At 44.6% G+C, this 16,736-nt stretch overlaps 1 protein-coding gene across 1 annotated transcript in view; it reads right to left on the minus strand.

The window, feature by feature from the left end:
• The window catches only part of EVL (Enah/Vasp-like), a gene marked incomplete at its 5' end in the record, with an annotated part of 150,131 nt that extends 133,685 nt beyond the window's left edge, over positions 1 to 16,446 (minus strand). The window contains one exon of the mRNA XM_084270708.1: positions 16,394 to 16,446. Coding sequence (XP_084126834.1) covers positions 16,394 to 16,446 — 53 coding nt within the window. The remainder of the gene's footprint in view (positions 1 to 16,393) is intronic.
• Between the last annotated feature and the right edge of the window lie 290 nt (positions 16,447 to 16,736).

Below are 16,736 nucleotides of genomic sequence, written 5' to 3' on the forward strand. Positions count from 1 at the left end.
AGTTCTTCAGTTTCCAGTACTACTGGGGATGAGATTCAGTTTCATACCTGAAGGATAAGCACTAATAATCATAAAGAAGCAAAACAGTAACACAGATCCCCATGTTTGGGGCATCTTCCTTTGCTTTCTACATCCAGAATTTTCCATGCCTCTCTTAATTTCCCTGTCAGTTATCTAGTAAGTTCTGGATTTCTAAGGTGGGGGATGGAAGAGCAGGGAAAACACACAGCTTGCTTCAGGACTGTGTAGCAAAGTCGCATATGAAGTCTGCATTCTTATTTTGGCTCTGCCAACCCCCAGACCTCTGCTTGATGCACAATCTGAACTAAGGAGGTCTTTGACAAATCAAACCATTGTTGAAACCCATCCCAGCAGCCCCCAAGCCCTGCCCATCCATCCACCAGTACTGTTCAAGTTCCAGTGATGTTTCTTGCAGTCAGAGAAAACCAGAAGAGCTTTGGAGGGAAAGCAGAGTAGGAGGCCATGCAAACATGCTACTTGCCCAGCTACAATTGCATGGCTTATTTCTGAACTGAATGATCCCATTTTCCTACTCTGTCTTTAAAAAACCCCACCTACTTTGGCTATACAACTATGATTAAGTAAGGTAAGGAACAATAGTACAAATTGCCCTCCACTACAATGAATCAAGCTTAGTACTACAACTATTGCCTCCCTGCCTGTGCTGACTGTGTCCTTTTCATCACTCAGGCTAGATGAGCAGGCAAGCCACGCAGAACATATCCTGTCTGTCTCACAACCGGGTCACAACCTTGGGAAAAGCAGCAAGATACACTTTTGTCCACCCCAAGACTGCACAGGGAAGGTGTACGGGACCAGGAGAGGACAGAAGGGGAAATCAGGAATGGGTTTTGCAACCAGAGCTCTCTTGGCTCCAGATCTACTGACTGGTTTTTGTACACCAAATCCCAGAGTGAACTGCAGCAAATGAAAGCTTTTTCCTCCTAACAGTGCTCACTGCTGAGACATTGCATAATCTCACTGCCTGGCATTGCTTGGAATTCAAAGCAGTTGCCTAAACCCAGGTGTCCAAGCACATGTACAGTATCTGGTCACCTACAGGCCATGGTCATCAGTCACACATCCATCACTTGGGTACTCTATAGCAGCTGAAGTGGAACTGGGCATCAATGCATTTTAAATAACTGACTTGTATATTTGAGTATTAAATATTTATTCATGAGTCAAATCCTGCCTCCCACATCTTTGAGGGCAAAGCATGGTCAGTATTCTAATAGGATATACATTTGCCTTTCCAAGTACCAGTGACTTCCAGAAGGAAATGGTCAGGATATCAGATAAACATCCCAGTCAAATCCTGCCTTAGAAAACTGCTAATGAATGAAGCAACAGAGCATTCAGTGCATCCCAGTGACCTTGAAAGTGAAGACAGAAGTAGGAAGGCTCTGCAAATGAATTTCCAAGACTCATAAAATGAGAGACCATCACAAAACCTCGGATACTATCCAAAGCTTATTCCCCTTGCTCACAAAATTCCTCTTAAGCTTCCAGCCAGACAGGCATCACAATTCTTCCACATTTTTAACTCACACTTTTATCTCAGAGCCCTGACTCCTGCTCTTTCCAGCCTCACATTTCCAGTTGTATTCCTCACATCTGCTGCAAACAGCTCAAGCTCTCCTATCTTACAAGTATGTTGCTTTCCCTACCACTCTGTTCTCTGACACCCGGGGCTGCTATTAGACGAACACAATATAAGTGACATTAGTATTATCAGACAGCACTGGTGCCTGGGAAATACAAGCAACACCAGAGCCTTGGGCTGTTTCTGCTCCAGACTCACCACCCCCACCACCTGCCCCTTCTCCAAAAGCATGCCAGTGCTAGATGAATATTTCCTTTGGCACTACTGTGGTGCAGGGCTGGGGAGAGAGATCAGGCTTTACAGCTGCCTCCCCACCTTCTCAGGAACAGAACGGCACTGGGCAGAGCAGAGAAGAGCTGAAATGGATGTGGGGTCAGGAACAGCGAGAACAGGTCATAGGAAACCCAGTGAGGACGGGTGAAGGAGAGGAACCCATATTCTGAGGAGGAAGGTATTTTGTACCCTTGTGGGATGTAAAATCTGAAGGATGGGTACTAGTCCCACAACCAGACTGTGTTGACCTCACCCTTTGTCCCTTCACTTCTCAACATTTCAAAAAAACCTCTTATTATTTAACAGTTTTGTTGATGTTTGGGGGCATCCTTTCTGGTATCAGTGTCATGACAGCTCCATATGGCATCGGTCACCATTGTGCCCCAGGTCTCCAACATCAGCATGGCCTGGAAGGCCTCTTACCTCCACACTTCACTACGTTGTATCTTAAGTCTCTGCAATATTTTTATATTCTACTGGTTTGTCATATAGACAAGGGATTCAGCACCAGCCACAGCGAATTTTAGGTTATAATCACACAGCCTTCTTCTTTAATCCCTCTTTCTCTTTCAGCCACCTCTTCTGAAGCCATTTCAAAATGCTGCTATGATAATCTTCTTTCTCCTCTCTCATTCTGCCCATGAAACTCCAAGTCTAAAACGTTTCTGTCTCTGACACCTTCCCTTCAGTTGTTTTTTTTTTATTATTTATCTCTATCATACAGGCTCTTTTATCCAGCCACAGTTCCAAAGGCATCAGGAACATAAACGAAACATTCCCAAGGAGTGTAAGGAGCAAAAGGGTGATGGCAGACTGCGTTATTCCTAAACAATCCCACACTTATATAAACAGAAGGTAGCACTCAACAAATGAGTGGTGGGGGGAAAAAAAGAGGTGTAGAGAAGTAATAATAAAAATTTACTTGCATCTGATCAGGGATACCAAAATACTAAGAATTTTGCATTTAACCTTTGAAACCCTGCTTCCCCTACATACTTTGGACTAGATGGAAGTCCAAAGGGGGCTTTGGTCTCCTTAGACCAACATATTGGATTGTCCTCCAGCAAAGATTCCTAGGGAGGGGAAGAAAGGCACACAATGCTTGTAAGTTATCACTGCACAAACACAGGAGATTCTTTGCTGAAGAACTGTATAAAGGAAACTGTCACAGAGCCAAAATATGCTCTTGTGACAGCCAAGCTTCTTGCAACTTCCCAAATAAGGCCAGGACTTTAAAGAGTATGTCTTTTCAAAGCCTCATTGATTTTCATCGCCTCATGAAGAAGCACATTGTTTATGTGTCTGGGTGTGCTGATATTAAAACAGGATGGGATGGGCACAGCTCAGTGGTTTCCAAGCCTGGTTTCCAGACAGAACCAACCCAATAATCACAGGAAGCTTCCAGAGGCTGACGGCAGCCCTTTGGCCACTGTTTTGAGTCATTCCTTGTGCAAGCTGAAACCAGAAGGTGTGAAGATGCTCACAGGGACACAGCATTTCGTAGTACCCTGGGTAGAGACTGCAAGTGAATTTTGAAGTGCAGTATTATATTCCTTCAGGCCCACTTTGTATCAAAGTTAAGGTTCACATTAAAGTTCAGGCCAGGTTTCAGGTAATTTCCCTGTTTTTCAAACACAAATTTACTCAGAGAAACAAACAAACAAAAAAGCTATGCAATCAGATCAACTTTGCTACCTCTAGTTCATCTTTAGTATCCATTCTTCTCCTGAGGCTCTTTTAATAGTTTCAACCTGTCCAACTGTTGAAAATCATCAGGTGATTCAGTTCTGCTACTTACTTTACACTCAAAGCACAGTACCATGAAACCAGAATTTTATTGCACAATCCTTTGAAAGCAAAGGAAGTCCTTAAAAAAAAAGCCCTACACAAAACCTCATCCTGGTTATCCTGTCTCTGAAATTATAACACCTCCATTTCTGTAATAATTATATGGAAAAAAAATACAGTCACAGGACGTGAAAGCCACGGACAGAAAGGGAAGAAAAGCAGTAAGAAAGTGGGTCAGAAGAGCTTGTGTGTATAGAAAGCACAAGCTATTTAGGTGATGGCTATTCAAAAGGTACACAGGAACAAAGGAGAGAAAAAGCCAAAGGAAAACAGTACCCAGCAGAGGCAAGTAACACATGACAGTTGTACCTAAACACCAAACAAACCAAACTTGGATGGATCTGACTTTAAGAAACTCCAGGATGACTCATGCCTTCTTCTAGACCATGTGCTACGTGACCCAATGGAGAATGAAGCACCAGCAAAAAAACAGTCCTGGAAGCAGGGTCTCTCTTGAAAAGAGAGTTGACCTGAGGTGAAACGAGTCCTGCCTTTATCCTGTGGAGCCCCATGCAGACACAATGAATGGCTAATCCAACAGAAAACTGATGAATTTTCTTTGGCTGGATTAACAAATTAACAAGACAACCCATGAGAAAATGCTCATGAAGTCCCACACAAGGACACAGTTAGCAAGGTCCTTCTAGAGCCAGGGGGAATCAACACACGAGGACATGAGTTGAGGCATAACTAATAAACTGACCTGTAGGGTTTATCTACATGAGAAAACTCTAGAAAGGTAATCTGAATTAATATTTCAATAATGAATCAAACCACATTAGATCCCTGCAGACACACTCATTATTAATTAAATCAACCCTATTTCAAATTTAGTATAATTTACTTTGATGTGAATTAAGTTTAACCAAATTAAGGTCACTTGAACGCTGATTCAGAGAATATATACAATGGTTTAATTTAGTTTACATAACTTACTTTGCGTTTACATTTCAGGTGATTTGGATTAATTTTCCTTCACATCCTTGTGCAACCAGCTTTAGAAGAGAGGAAAAAGCAGAGAACAGAAGAGATGTTGGAAAACTCCCCCCAGAATCAACAGTTTTGAGCTGTCGATAAATGAACTCCCCAGGAAAGGGGTACCAGAAACTGTGTATCCTACTGAGGACAGATGGGCAGGGCTGCTGCAAGCTCACTCTCCATGAAAGCTCTCCATCTTTGCTGAAGTTCCTCTAAAGCCCACAGGCTGGAGAGTGAGAACCAGCCCCTGCAAGGCTGGTTCAGGCATTTGCAATACCTGAACAGATATTAATGGGCCATGAGAAATGCATGTCCTGAAGGAAACGGAGACAATCCTCAAAGAAGCTACAGCACATGATGTGGCTGGGTTTGGTGGGTTTGGTTTTTTAAATAGCAGGTGCCTAAAATCCTTGATGCATTTTGTACTGTTGGGAAAACACAGCCGGTATCAAAGTTGTTGATAAACAACAAATCATAAAAATCTGCTTCTTTAGGCAGATGTGTTAAAGTCACTTGTCATGTTTATACACAGTTTTATGGTATTACTCTAATTCTGCTTACCCTGCTCCAACACTTAAAAAAAGCACCATTGAATCATCTAGCAAACTCCCTTCACATTCCTCTTACGTGACTATGGTTTTTGCCATTAAAGAGATTTCTCTGTATCACAGATGTGTAGACAAATACACTCTGTCGTATTTAGGGCACTAGTCATCTAATATTTTCTGCGATGCAGGTACCATCTGTGAAGCTGAACTGCGGTTCAGGCCTATCATATTGACATGGGTGCTGGGGAATCAGAGATGGAAATTGATATTAGATTATAATCCCACTGCATTCAAATAGAAGACGAGGACTTTAGCAAGGTCAGGTTTAACAGTAGCCTCTCATACCCAAGCATACCTCTAAAACATTTGCTTGGGGAACCTTTAGCTGTGGTGTTTGTTTTGCAGTGCCTATTCAGGATTATCATCTTTTAAGGGTCACAAAAGGTGTCCCAGTGTCTGAAGCAAAAGGATGATGCATCGACCCCGATGGCAATAACAGATGACAGCTAGCATCAGGGTGCAACTTAGTCTGCAGTGACAGACTTTGACCAAAGTGACAGAGAGATCAAAGACTGGAGACCAGTGTAGTGAAGAAGAGGCCATAAAAAGCACTCCTGAGTAAGGTCGGACTATTGCTTTAGCAATTTAGCATGGAAATCCTTAGCAAGCCACTGGGCTAATCAGACCACACAGTGAATTAAATCTGAGCTCCTCAAAGCATGAAGTCACCACCGAGAGGAGGTTGGGACACAGAGCATTATTTCTGGTTGGGCTGCCCTGACATGCCCTGACCTCACCATGGCCTTCCTTCCCACTCCCCACAGTGTGATGCTGACAGACATTTGCACAGCTCCACAGCGAACCAGTTGAGAGGACGGAGCCAGCTGAAAACCACACCACTCTGCTTTCAGACTAGGAGCACTGGATGAAGTGGACCTGCACCAGTACTGAAGCCAGAGCCCCTGCCATGGTGACAGCCATGACAGCTAAATGCACGATTTGAGACATGTCCTCACGGCATTTATTGCTCTTACAAACCTGTTTCCATCTCCCCTAGTTTGCTGCCTGGCTCAGTCTCCCCTCTGCTATTTCTGTAGCCCTCTCAAATTTAATATGATGAAATTTTAAATTAGTATGCTGGCTCAGTTTTTCTGAGATCCTGCAAAGGGCTGCAGTCATGGAGTTCTAACACTATTTTTATTTAGCAAGATGGGACAGAAGAGACAAGCAAGCTCTCACAGCTCATCCTCTTGCTTCTGGACCACAAACTGAAGGACTGTTCCTTGGGATCAACATGATCCAGCAGGACCCTCCACTAAGCACATACACTCTTCAGTTACACTGAACACTCTGCCCATCTTTCTGTTTGTTTCTCATTTCCATTTTTGCTCATGAACCCTGCAGAAGAAAGGACCAGCCTGACCAGGACAGCTCCACCAGCCCCAGCCTCCCCCATGACTTCTCAGTAAAACCCACTACTAGTACCAGCGCCCAGCCTCCCCTGAGGGCAGGGCTGGCTTTGACTTACTGATGTGTTTTCAGTTAATAATTGTTCATTGCAGGGGGGAATATTTTAAACAAGAGATGCTTATGTTCCTAGCTGTATATGTTACAAGTGAGGACTTCCATACACAGCACAGGAATAGGGTAGAATTTTGGCTCCACTCCTAAAAGCTATAAAATTTTCCCTGCTGAGCTTTGCCCTCAAAGGAAGAAGCAAGCCTTCCCTGCTCCATCAGACCCTGGCCCTGTCAATATTGCACATACACTTAGATTTATTACGGTCAGTGGTCTTATCACAACGGTCATTAGGTTCACAAACATCAAGGACGCTGCTCCCAGTAATAAGGTCAAGAATGTGTACAAGCCTTTCAAGATTAGTACCTTAATGCCGTAGCATCAGCCAGCTTTCCTCCTGCCTCCAGCATCAGATGTGGGTAGCTGAAATCCCCATCGTGCAGGAGGATGGCCTTCTCCAGGCTGACTTGCAGACTGAGCAAGGCACTGCTCTGGACTGCTCCCGGGCGTGTGACAAGCTGCACAGCCCCGGGGACCACCACTCACCACAGCGATCTTGGTGGTAGTTTTACGTGATTCATACGCTGTGAATTAGTGTTTGACAACTTGACGCCAATTAAAACAAATAAATACAGAGCCTAGAGTCAGCAGGTCAGGCTCTGGGGAGGATCCATCACAACACCAGGCTACTGCTGGAGGTGTAAGACAGCGTTGTGAGTTACGGATCACTGGGGTAGCAGCTGACAAAGCAGCACTTTGGTGAACTCCTCTAACACAAAACACTGCACATGCTGAAGCAAAATGGACGCACCTCCACATCCCACCTACTCACAGAGGGTTCTGACTGCCAGACAAGTGAAGCAACAAACACACAGATAGAGGACGGTTTATTATGCACACGGGTAAAATGACTATGTAAGACTCTTCTCTCTGACTAGTCAGAGAAATTAATTGCCCTAGAATAGCAAGGCTGGTTTATTCAGATGACTCAAATCCCTACTTCTCAGTGTAACAGCTGTGGGATCAAAAATTGACTGAGATTCAACTAGGTGATGTATTTAGTCATTTAATAGAAAGATTAGCATGCAAATGTATTGCAGTGCTCAACATTAATTCATGACAAAGTCGGAATATTAAAGTTACCTCATTCTGTCAAAATATGCTAGTCCAGTATTTCTCTCGTTTTAAATCACAAATCCTTTTCAAACAGGAATTCACAGATTATCTCAAATCCCAGTACTGTTTGGCAGGTGGGAATGAAGGTGACAGACAAAACAAAGTCATTTAACAAAACGATGATTTTAGTATCAAAAACATTTTAACTGAGTAATAACAAGAGTAAGGAGCTAATGGGCATGGGAACACATCTAGAAGCTGCATGAAAATATGTGCACAAGTGTGTGATTTTAACTCCCCTCCTTCTGGTATTTTCAAGTTTTTGCAGGCATTTTTGAACTCTCTTTCGATGTCCTCTGGACCACAGACCACAAATCGAGTAGCACTGGTCTGTTCAGTGCTGAAGACATATTCCTACTCACCCAGCGCACATGTAAGAGACATATTTCCAATTACAGCTTGTTCACTTGAATTTACTTATTTTAAGCTAACTTTTTACCATGAGCATTCAACAGTCCTGGTTATGTTTAGCTGTTCCTGCTGCATGCAGAGATACACCCATGGAGCATCACTGCAGCCACCCTCCTGATCTGCCTGCAGCTACGGAAAATGAAGGATACAGCATGCAATTAAAGGGATTACAGTGACCGCAGCCCTACTTCTTGCTAATACCATTTCAGTGCATTTTCTAGATCCCCTCGTTACTGAGGGAGTGGCTTACTGATGAGGGATAAAGGAAGGAAGGAAGCAACGCCCATGCTGACTAAGGAGCAGCGAATGATGGGAAAGGGAAAAGAAGAAAGAGGAAAGAATGAATGGACAGCAATACACAAGGAACATCACTGTAATGCTTAGCACTTTGTATAAATATGCTTGTCATACTCAGAAAGGCTTTTAGGACAGGAGACTACATCCCAGCAAAGCAAGGACTTCAACAGGACTACACTTACCAATACCTTTAAATCCTGCGCTGGGCTGAGACCTAGCTACCTAATCATCCTTATTCCCTCTCAGGTAAGTAATGTCATCCTCCAGCAGATAAAGAAATGAAGCCAAAAAGGTTAATAGACTTAGCAGCCACAGACCAGCCAAGGAAGCACAGCACAGCTGCAGCATGGAGCTCATCTCAACGCCAAGGACTGTGCCTGAACAGAGTCACTGCAAAGCCAGACCTAACTAAAAACCTCCCCCCTGGAGCATCTACCCATGCCCATACCCATGGCACGCTACAGCTCATGGTACTATGTTAAGCCAAGTTCCTCTACATAGCTTTTTGGGGTTGAGGATTTTTTGTCCCCCAGTAAACCACAGAAAAACACACCCATCCACCCTGGCACCCATGTGAAACTGAAGAAAGAAAGAAAAAACCTATGAGATCTCAAGTTGCAGGAATGACACCTACTGCCTGAGAAATGAATTGCTCACCTAAATAAAATCTGCTCTCAACAGCGAGGGGCTTCCAGAGAATAAACCAGCAATGAGTGTTCACAGCCAACTGTGTCCTGGGCTGCATCAAAAGCAGCATGATCAGCGGGTCGAGGGACAGGATTCACCTCCTCTGCTCTGGTGAGGCCCCATCTGAGTACAGCCTTCAGCTGTGGGGTCCCCAGTACAAGACAGGCACAGAGCTGTTGGAGCGGGTCCAGAGGAGGCCACAAAGATGGTCAGAGGGCTGGAGCGCTTCTCCTATGAAGAAAAGCTGAAGGAGTTGCTTGGAGAATAAAAGGCTCCAGGGAGATATTTGGTACTTAAAGGGGGCTTTTAAGAAAGATGGAGAGTTTATTACTAGGACCTGTAGTGACAGGACAAGGGGCAACGGTTTTGAGCTGAAAAAAGGTATGTTTAGATTAGACACAAGGAAGAAATTTTTTACGATGGGTGTGGTGAGACATTGGAACAGGCTGTCCAGAGAAACTGCAGATGTCCAATCCCCAGATGGGGCTTTGAGCAACCTGGTCTAGTGAAAGGTATCTCTCCTTACAGCACAGGGTTGGACTAGACGATCTTTAAAGGTCTCTTCCAATCCAAACCATTCTGTGACTGTGATTCCATGAAACAGGCGCAGCCTCACCCCTGACTATAAGGGTGATTGCACAAAAGCCCACAGGAAATTCAGGCTAGGAGTGAGGTTCAGCAATATGAAGGAAGATGTTGAATTCCTGCTCTAACAGAATATATAATCCAGAGGGTAAAAAACCACCTCCATCGTGAGCTCAAGTGAAAAATACCCTTTTTGGACAGGAAACGTGGATATTAGAAAATGCTCATCCATACCACCAGTCAGGCTACATAGCTTGTAGCTCAAGCACTGTGGACCTTGAGTTGGAGTGTCTGTGGTGGATAAGAGGAAGAGCAAGAATAGCATCTCAGTAAAAGCCAAGTTTTATCTTTCAGTAATAGCTTTCCCTGGAAAAATGGGTTTATGACAATTTCTGGCAGAGGACTGCCTCAACCTTTCAGCCTCTTGCTTGCTCCTACCCTACTTTCCTACACCCTTTGCATATGAAAAGTGAATTTTCATTTCTTCTGTCTCTGGATGTAAAGACATGATGATCCAGCTCACCCTACCAAACCACAAATGGCTAACTTGGCACAGGCGAGGGGAGCGGGAACAAGAACTCAGAAGAAACGTATAAACTAACACTGAACTTTTTATGAAACAAATGTAAGGCTTGAATGCCTACATCAAGAAAGAAAATCAAAAGTTTCTGGCCCTCACACATATCCATTTCATTCCAGGACTGTGAAATATTCAGTGAAATGTAACGCTTCACTAGTGGTGATGCTACAGAATGGCATGTCGGAGAGTCAGCAGTGTGAAGGAGGCTTCCAGGCCCAAGGTTTTTGTTAAGGATTTGCCCAGTTTGTCTCCTCTGATTAATAGAAATAGATATTCTTGAAGCTTTTATAACTCTTAAGACCAGTTTTGGAAAGACTGTCACTCCCATTCTGAGTGTTTGCCTCAACACAAAAATGCTGTGCCTCACGGGAAGAAACATTCCGCAGTGCTAAATACCCCAGAAAGGGAAGGGAGAAGTCCAGGTTTAAACTGTTTTCAATTTTGCATGGACACAGCCCAGACTGAGATGCACTCTGAGTGTTACGGGGTGATGTGTGCACATACCCTTGCACACAGAGCCAGCACGGGGAAAGCATGCTGTGTGAACCACCAGGTTACTCCTGTCCCTACAGGGCAGGCTAGAAACATTTCCGCCAGCTCAGGTGCTGGAAACAGCTTATCCGTGCACTGCAAAGCTCCTGTGCACTAATCAGCCTGGAGCAAGGTAGATTAAGCCAAGCAGGGCTGTGTGGTGTCTTGACTTACACCCTGGGGGCCTCACAGCAGCCTGGCTGAAGGTCTGGTGTCTTCTCCCTGGGGTGCATTATGGACATAGTCCTGCAGGGATGGGGGCTTTACTGGTGCCCGGTTCAAATGCATCTTGATGGAAGCTCTGAGCTGTAATGAGGAGCTTTTTGGTTGCTTCCCCTCATTATGGTGTCTTAGAACAACAAGTAGATGAAATGGATGCCTTGGGTAGGTGACTGCAGATGAAATCTGCCGAAGGGTGAACAACGGGGTGAGGTGAAGAAACTGTTTCACAGCTTCACCTCTTCTCCATGAGAAACTGCACCTCAGCACAAGGCTGAGAAAAAAGGGCAGGGGGGAGCACCAGGGATCCCAAATGTTCTGTGGTGGCTGTGAAGAAAACAGAAAATACACCCCAAACTCCCCATAGGTAGGAGCAATACCAACATACACTGGAGCAGGTTTCACCACTTAGCTATCACAGTGAAGGACAACACTGAAACACCAGGTAATATTCCTTTTCAAATGTAAGTAGAAAGCGAATGAGGTAATACTAAGGTTCAGATTCAAGTAAGGAAACTTGAAATATCTGAAGTGAAAAATCACAGAATCACAGAATGACTAGGTTGGAAAAGACCAATGAGTCCAACTGTTCCTGTCTTATGCTAAACCGTATCTCTAAGTACCTCATCTACCCTCCTTTTAAATACATCCAGAGATGGTGACTCAACCCCCTCCCTGGGCAGCCTGTTCCACATCCTGACAACTCTTTCAGTGAAGAATTTTTTCCTAACATCCAATCTGAACCTGCCCTGGTGCAGCTTCATGCCATTTCCCCTTGTCCTATCACCCATCATTTGGCTGAAGAGACCATCAGCCACCCTGTCTCTCCTTTATCTTCTAAATCTTTAGAAATGTATTGTATTATTATTTGCAATTATCAGGACTGAACATTAATCAGGATTTGTTTTATTTTGGTAGCAGCTCTATAAATCTTTTCTGAAGAGGTTCAGTGCCCAGGGCTGAGAGAAGCTATGACTGACAGCAAGGACAAAAGGGAAAAGAATCACAGAAGTGCTAACCTGCTTGATACGGGAAGTTATTTGAGCCTGAACTGTGGTTGCACTTTTGGAAAGATCCTGATGATTTCCTACAAGAGACCATGAAATACTTCAAAGAGAGAAGTACTGTACTGTCCAAAGGAAGCACCCAGCCAAGTACACAGGAAGCCTATGCGGACACCTTCAGTCGCGCCGCACCGCTGAAGGAGCTGCTCTGTGTGAGGACGTCTGTTGTTTAACACAGTCTGAGTGATCCAGGAAAGGACAGAAGTGAACAACACAGAAAACCACAATATTGAGTTAAACAGACCTGCACACCCTCACTTGAAAGATTACCTTCAAACTTGATTATTTCATTACAAAAAGAATACAAACCAGAGTATTCCCCAAAAGAGGGAAGGCACAAAAAGATCTCCAGAGTTTATGCTTTATTTTAGAGAGGGGAAAACAAGTTTTTAAGTATACAGAATAACAATTAGTACAAGAGAAGTGCAACTGGCCAGCTAGCTCACATAAGGGCATGTTGATGGAAGCCCAGCATCACTCAGTTCCACTGCCACTGCCTTTGCATGGCCATAGCCAGCATGGTACAACCTTCAACAGGGGTCCAAAATTTGCTGACAAAGGAGCCTGTCTGCAGCTTGAGCTGAACCACCCCTCTAAAGGGCTGAGCAGAGCTAACAAAAGCTATTTTCCACCAGCAGCACAGTAGCCACCCGTGGGATTTTGCTGAGGAAACCATGACAGCCAAAGGGCTGGGTGTTTGCTCACCAAGTGACGCTGGCAGAACTGCCTAGCACAGGTTCAGCTCAAAAGGCTGCAAACCTGAATGTACCCAAAGGCATGGCTGTAGAAGGTGGTGTGACAATTCCCTACCACTGCAGGAGCCCACAGCCACACACACCACAACTCCAAGGCACGCAGCAGGAGTCAGAACATGGCAGGGCAGAGTTTTCAAATTAAATGAAAATTAGCTAAGTTACAAGCATATTGCTCCAGCTCAGAAATCAATCACTAAGTGACAAGGTTAAAAGACGCTTTATAGACAACTTGATTTCATTATCCACCTCAGGGGATGCTGCTGCTTTCCTGCAGGAGACAGGACACCAGGCTACACAGGCTACTAGACCAGCGAGGTCACCAACCCCAGTTCTGGTGACATAAACACAAACAACACGTTGGCTTTAATTTGGTACAGATGCCAACAGAAAGAAACAGTAAAGAAAGCTTAGAAACTGACACTGTACACACACAGCCCCACTTACACTCCCAGCCAACTAAAAGCACTGGTAAAGCTCTTACCTCATGAATTGCTTAATGAATAGAAAATGTGGCCCACGATTACATGCTCAATACATTGTGTTTATGGGAAGAAAAGTAACAACTTTGCTTGCTTATGTCTGAAAACAAAAAGGTTTCAGAAGAATGATGTATATATACACTGTTACTAAAACAAGGTTACGCTATGAATATTCAGTTCTCCTTTTTCCTGGGTGTTGCTCAATGCCTTCAAATTTGGGCTAAATACAACAGCTTTTTAGGATTTCCAGTTGGCAGCTGTACAGAAATGTCAGAACAAAAAGGTTGACTTCAGCAAGAGAACTCTGCAAACATTAAGGTGTTTTTTTTCTCCAGTAACTTCTGTGCTGAACTCATTTTCTCACAGGTGATTAAAACTGCTCTTTTGTGGCAATATATGCTTTAATTTGAATACCCCCCCCCTCCAGAGGTAGTTTCCATTTCTGGATATTTGCTGTACGTTCTGTTCAGAGAAGCAAAGTGGTTGAAGCTCAAGGCTTTCCCTGCATCACTGCCCCGGGGCCACAGCACAGGGACCCAACTTGCACTCACCACAGTCACTGCAAAGACAGACACAGGGAAGATTTTTTTTTCAAGGATGCACACAAAATGCTGTAGGTGGTTTTTATTTTTAATATCAGAAACACTGAAACACAGGGGCCTTACTAAGAAATGCCAGGTTACACCTCTGTGAACAGAATGTAATAAATCTTATTTGCATCTCCAGCAACATTCATAGACATTTTCCCAAACATGAGCTAATTCTGTTACTTCCAGGAGTAAATTACTATCTGCTGTAGAACAGCCTCAATATTTATTATATTAAAGGAATATTTTTATATACTAAGAAGTAATAACACCTCTGCACTTCAGCATTTTCCACCCAGGAATCCTAATCCACTTTTGAGACAGAACATCTATTATAATCTGTTTTATTACTGAGACCTGTGGTACACCCACTATACACACACTTTATACCTTTGAAGTGCAGACATAAATTGTCAAAAAAATGGAAACCATCACATAAATGCAACGGTGCAAAGAATAGCACTTTAATTCATTCATTCACCACAAAAAGCAATATAAATAAAATACACATGGCTAAGCAAACGCTTTAAGGAGGTTTATATTATATGATTATATAGCCGGCCATGGTCTTTTGGAATTATATAGTCTATATTTATTAAACAAGAATTGTTACCAAAAAAAGGCTCTAGGTGATTTGCAGACATATATTTACTGACAAGTACAGCTTATTCAGTAGTAACTGTATAAGCAAGGGGGGTGGTGGTGGAGGGAAATCAATAAATGAAACCTTTAAAAACAGGAATTCATTCCAAAAAAAGCCCACCCAAAACAAGCAAAATGTTAAAGAGGGGTAATTATAAGAACAGACTCTTTTAAGTGCCATACACCTGCTGATGCCAAGCGCCACACAGGGAGGAGAGGAGAGGGCAGCTGCACCCAGAGGCACCCAGAGCACACACAGCCCAACTTAGGGTACCCGCACCTGCATCGAGACTGGACACAGCCTGGTGTGAGGTGGCCAACCTAGAGAAACAACCCATCCACCACCATCAAAAGTGAGGACCTGGGGAGGTCCTGCAGCCTCTCCTGGAGTTAAGCGCTGCTTCTTGCCGAGATGCCCTGTAGCTCACACCTCCTCTGAGAGTGCCCTAGCAGCTCACATGAAGGGGATCACTTTGGGTGCATTATGGTACCCTATTTCAGCCTGTCTTTGTGGATCACTCCCTTTCCCACTACATCTTCCAGGAAAAAAACACAACCACCAAATGCAGAAGTTGAAGACAGGTACCTCCAGTGGGAGAAATGCAAACTTGTTCCAGCCTTTCAACTAGCCTGTATTTCCTCCTCAGGGGTGCAAGACGTGCCTGTGAGTCAGGAAGTCACCTTCCCTCCTTCATGGGGGGGAAGAGCTGTAACAGCTGAACAGGAAGGAGCAAGGGAAAACTTTGCTGCTATCTGTAGTGCTTGGTCTCTGGAGGTCTCTCCGCAGCATCATGATCAAATCAGGTGAGACTGGTGGAGACACACCTTTTGTGCAGAGACCAGAGGGGTCTAGGCCACCAGCCACACCACTTACAGCCCACCCCAAGAATGTAATTTTAAGCAAACGAGGAAAACTAATGGTAGAATAAATGACTAAATAAATTGATGCACCTCCAAGTCTTTGGCTCACGTGATAGTGTCAGGAGTAAATGTAACAGTAAATGCAAGCAAAAGCTTTTAGACTTCCACTGTGCTTCCCAGGAGCAATGCCAACCTTGCAATTCAGGGATCAGGCACCACAGAAAGGGATCTGGCTTCGTTTCCATTTTTATCCTTTCCCAGAGCAGTTTTACCTTGCTAAAGGTAATTATTAAGTGGAAAGAATCACTAGTATTAGAAGATGACTCAGAGGCTGGGTTGCTCTGAGATACAGACAGCTCAAGTGAACTCTCAAATAAATGAGGAAAGAGAGAGATTTGGGAGAGTAACCAAACAAAACAAATAATGACAAATAATGCAAATAACGTCCTCTTTCCTTCCTTCCTTTCACCGGGCGCTTATCTGGCTCCAGGAGATCTAGGGGATTTTCTTGGGTTGGGGATTTCGTTTCGTTTGTGTTGGGGTGGGTTTTTTCCTTCTCACATCCACAATAGACAAACGGACCTCGGGAAAACCGCGAGCTGACCCGCTCGGTCCCCAACGAAAGAGGGACTCCGGGAGACCAGGCACGACCTGCGCTGGATGCTCGGGAGACACGAGACGCCCCCTCCTCCCGGGCGCTCCCCTCGCAACCCCGCCCGGAGGCTACTTTGTCCGAGGCTCATCCCGCCGTAGCCTCCGGGCCGTGAGGCACAGCGACATTAAGCGGGATCCCCGGCTCCACCTCGCAGCACTGATTTCAAAGCGTTTACAGCCTTTTGTAACCGCCGAGATAATCTGTCATATGGATTTAGGCACTGACAGTCAAACATGCCAAAAATGTCACCACCCACTCGTATTATCCACCCGGCGAAGGGCTGGGAAACGCCGCATTGCTTAACCTCTCCTCCGCCTGCCGCTCGCACACGAAGCCGCCACCCCCACGGCGTGACACCATCGCGGAGGGAACCGCGGGCACCCTCCCCGCCCTCCCGCGCCGGCAGGCTCGGCGC

This window comes from Gallinula chloropus (genome assembly GCF_964237585.1).
Source record: "Gallinula chloropus genome assembly, chromosome: 14".
Lineage (NCBI taxonomy): Eukaryota > Metazoa > Chordata > Aves > Gruiformes > Rallidae > Gallinula > Gallinula chloropus.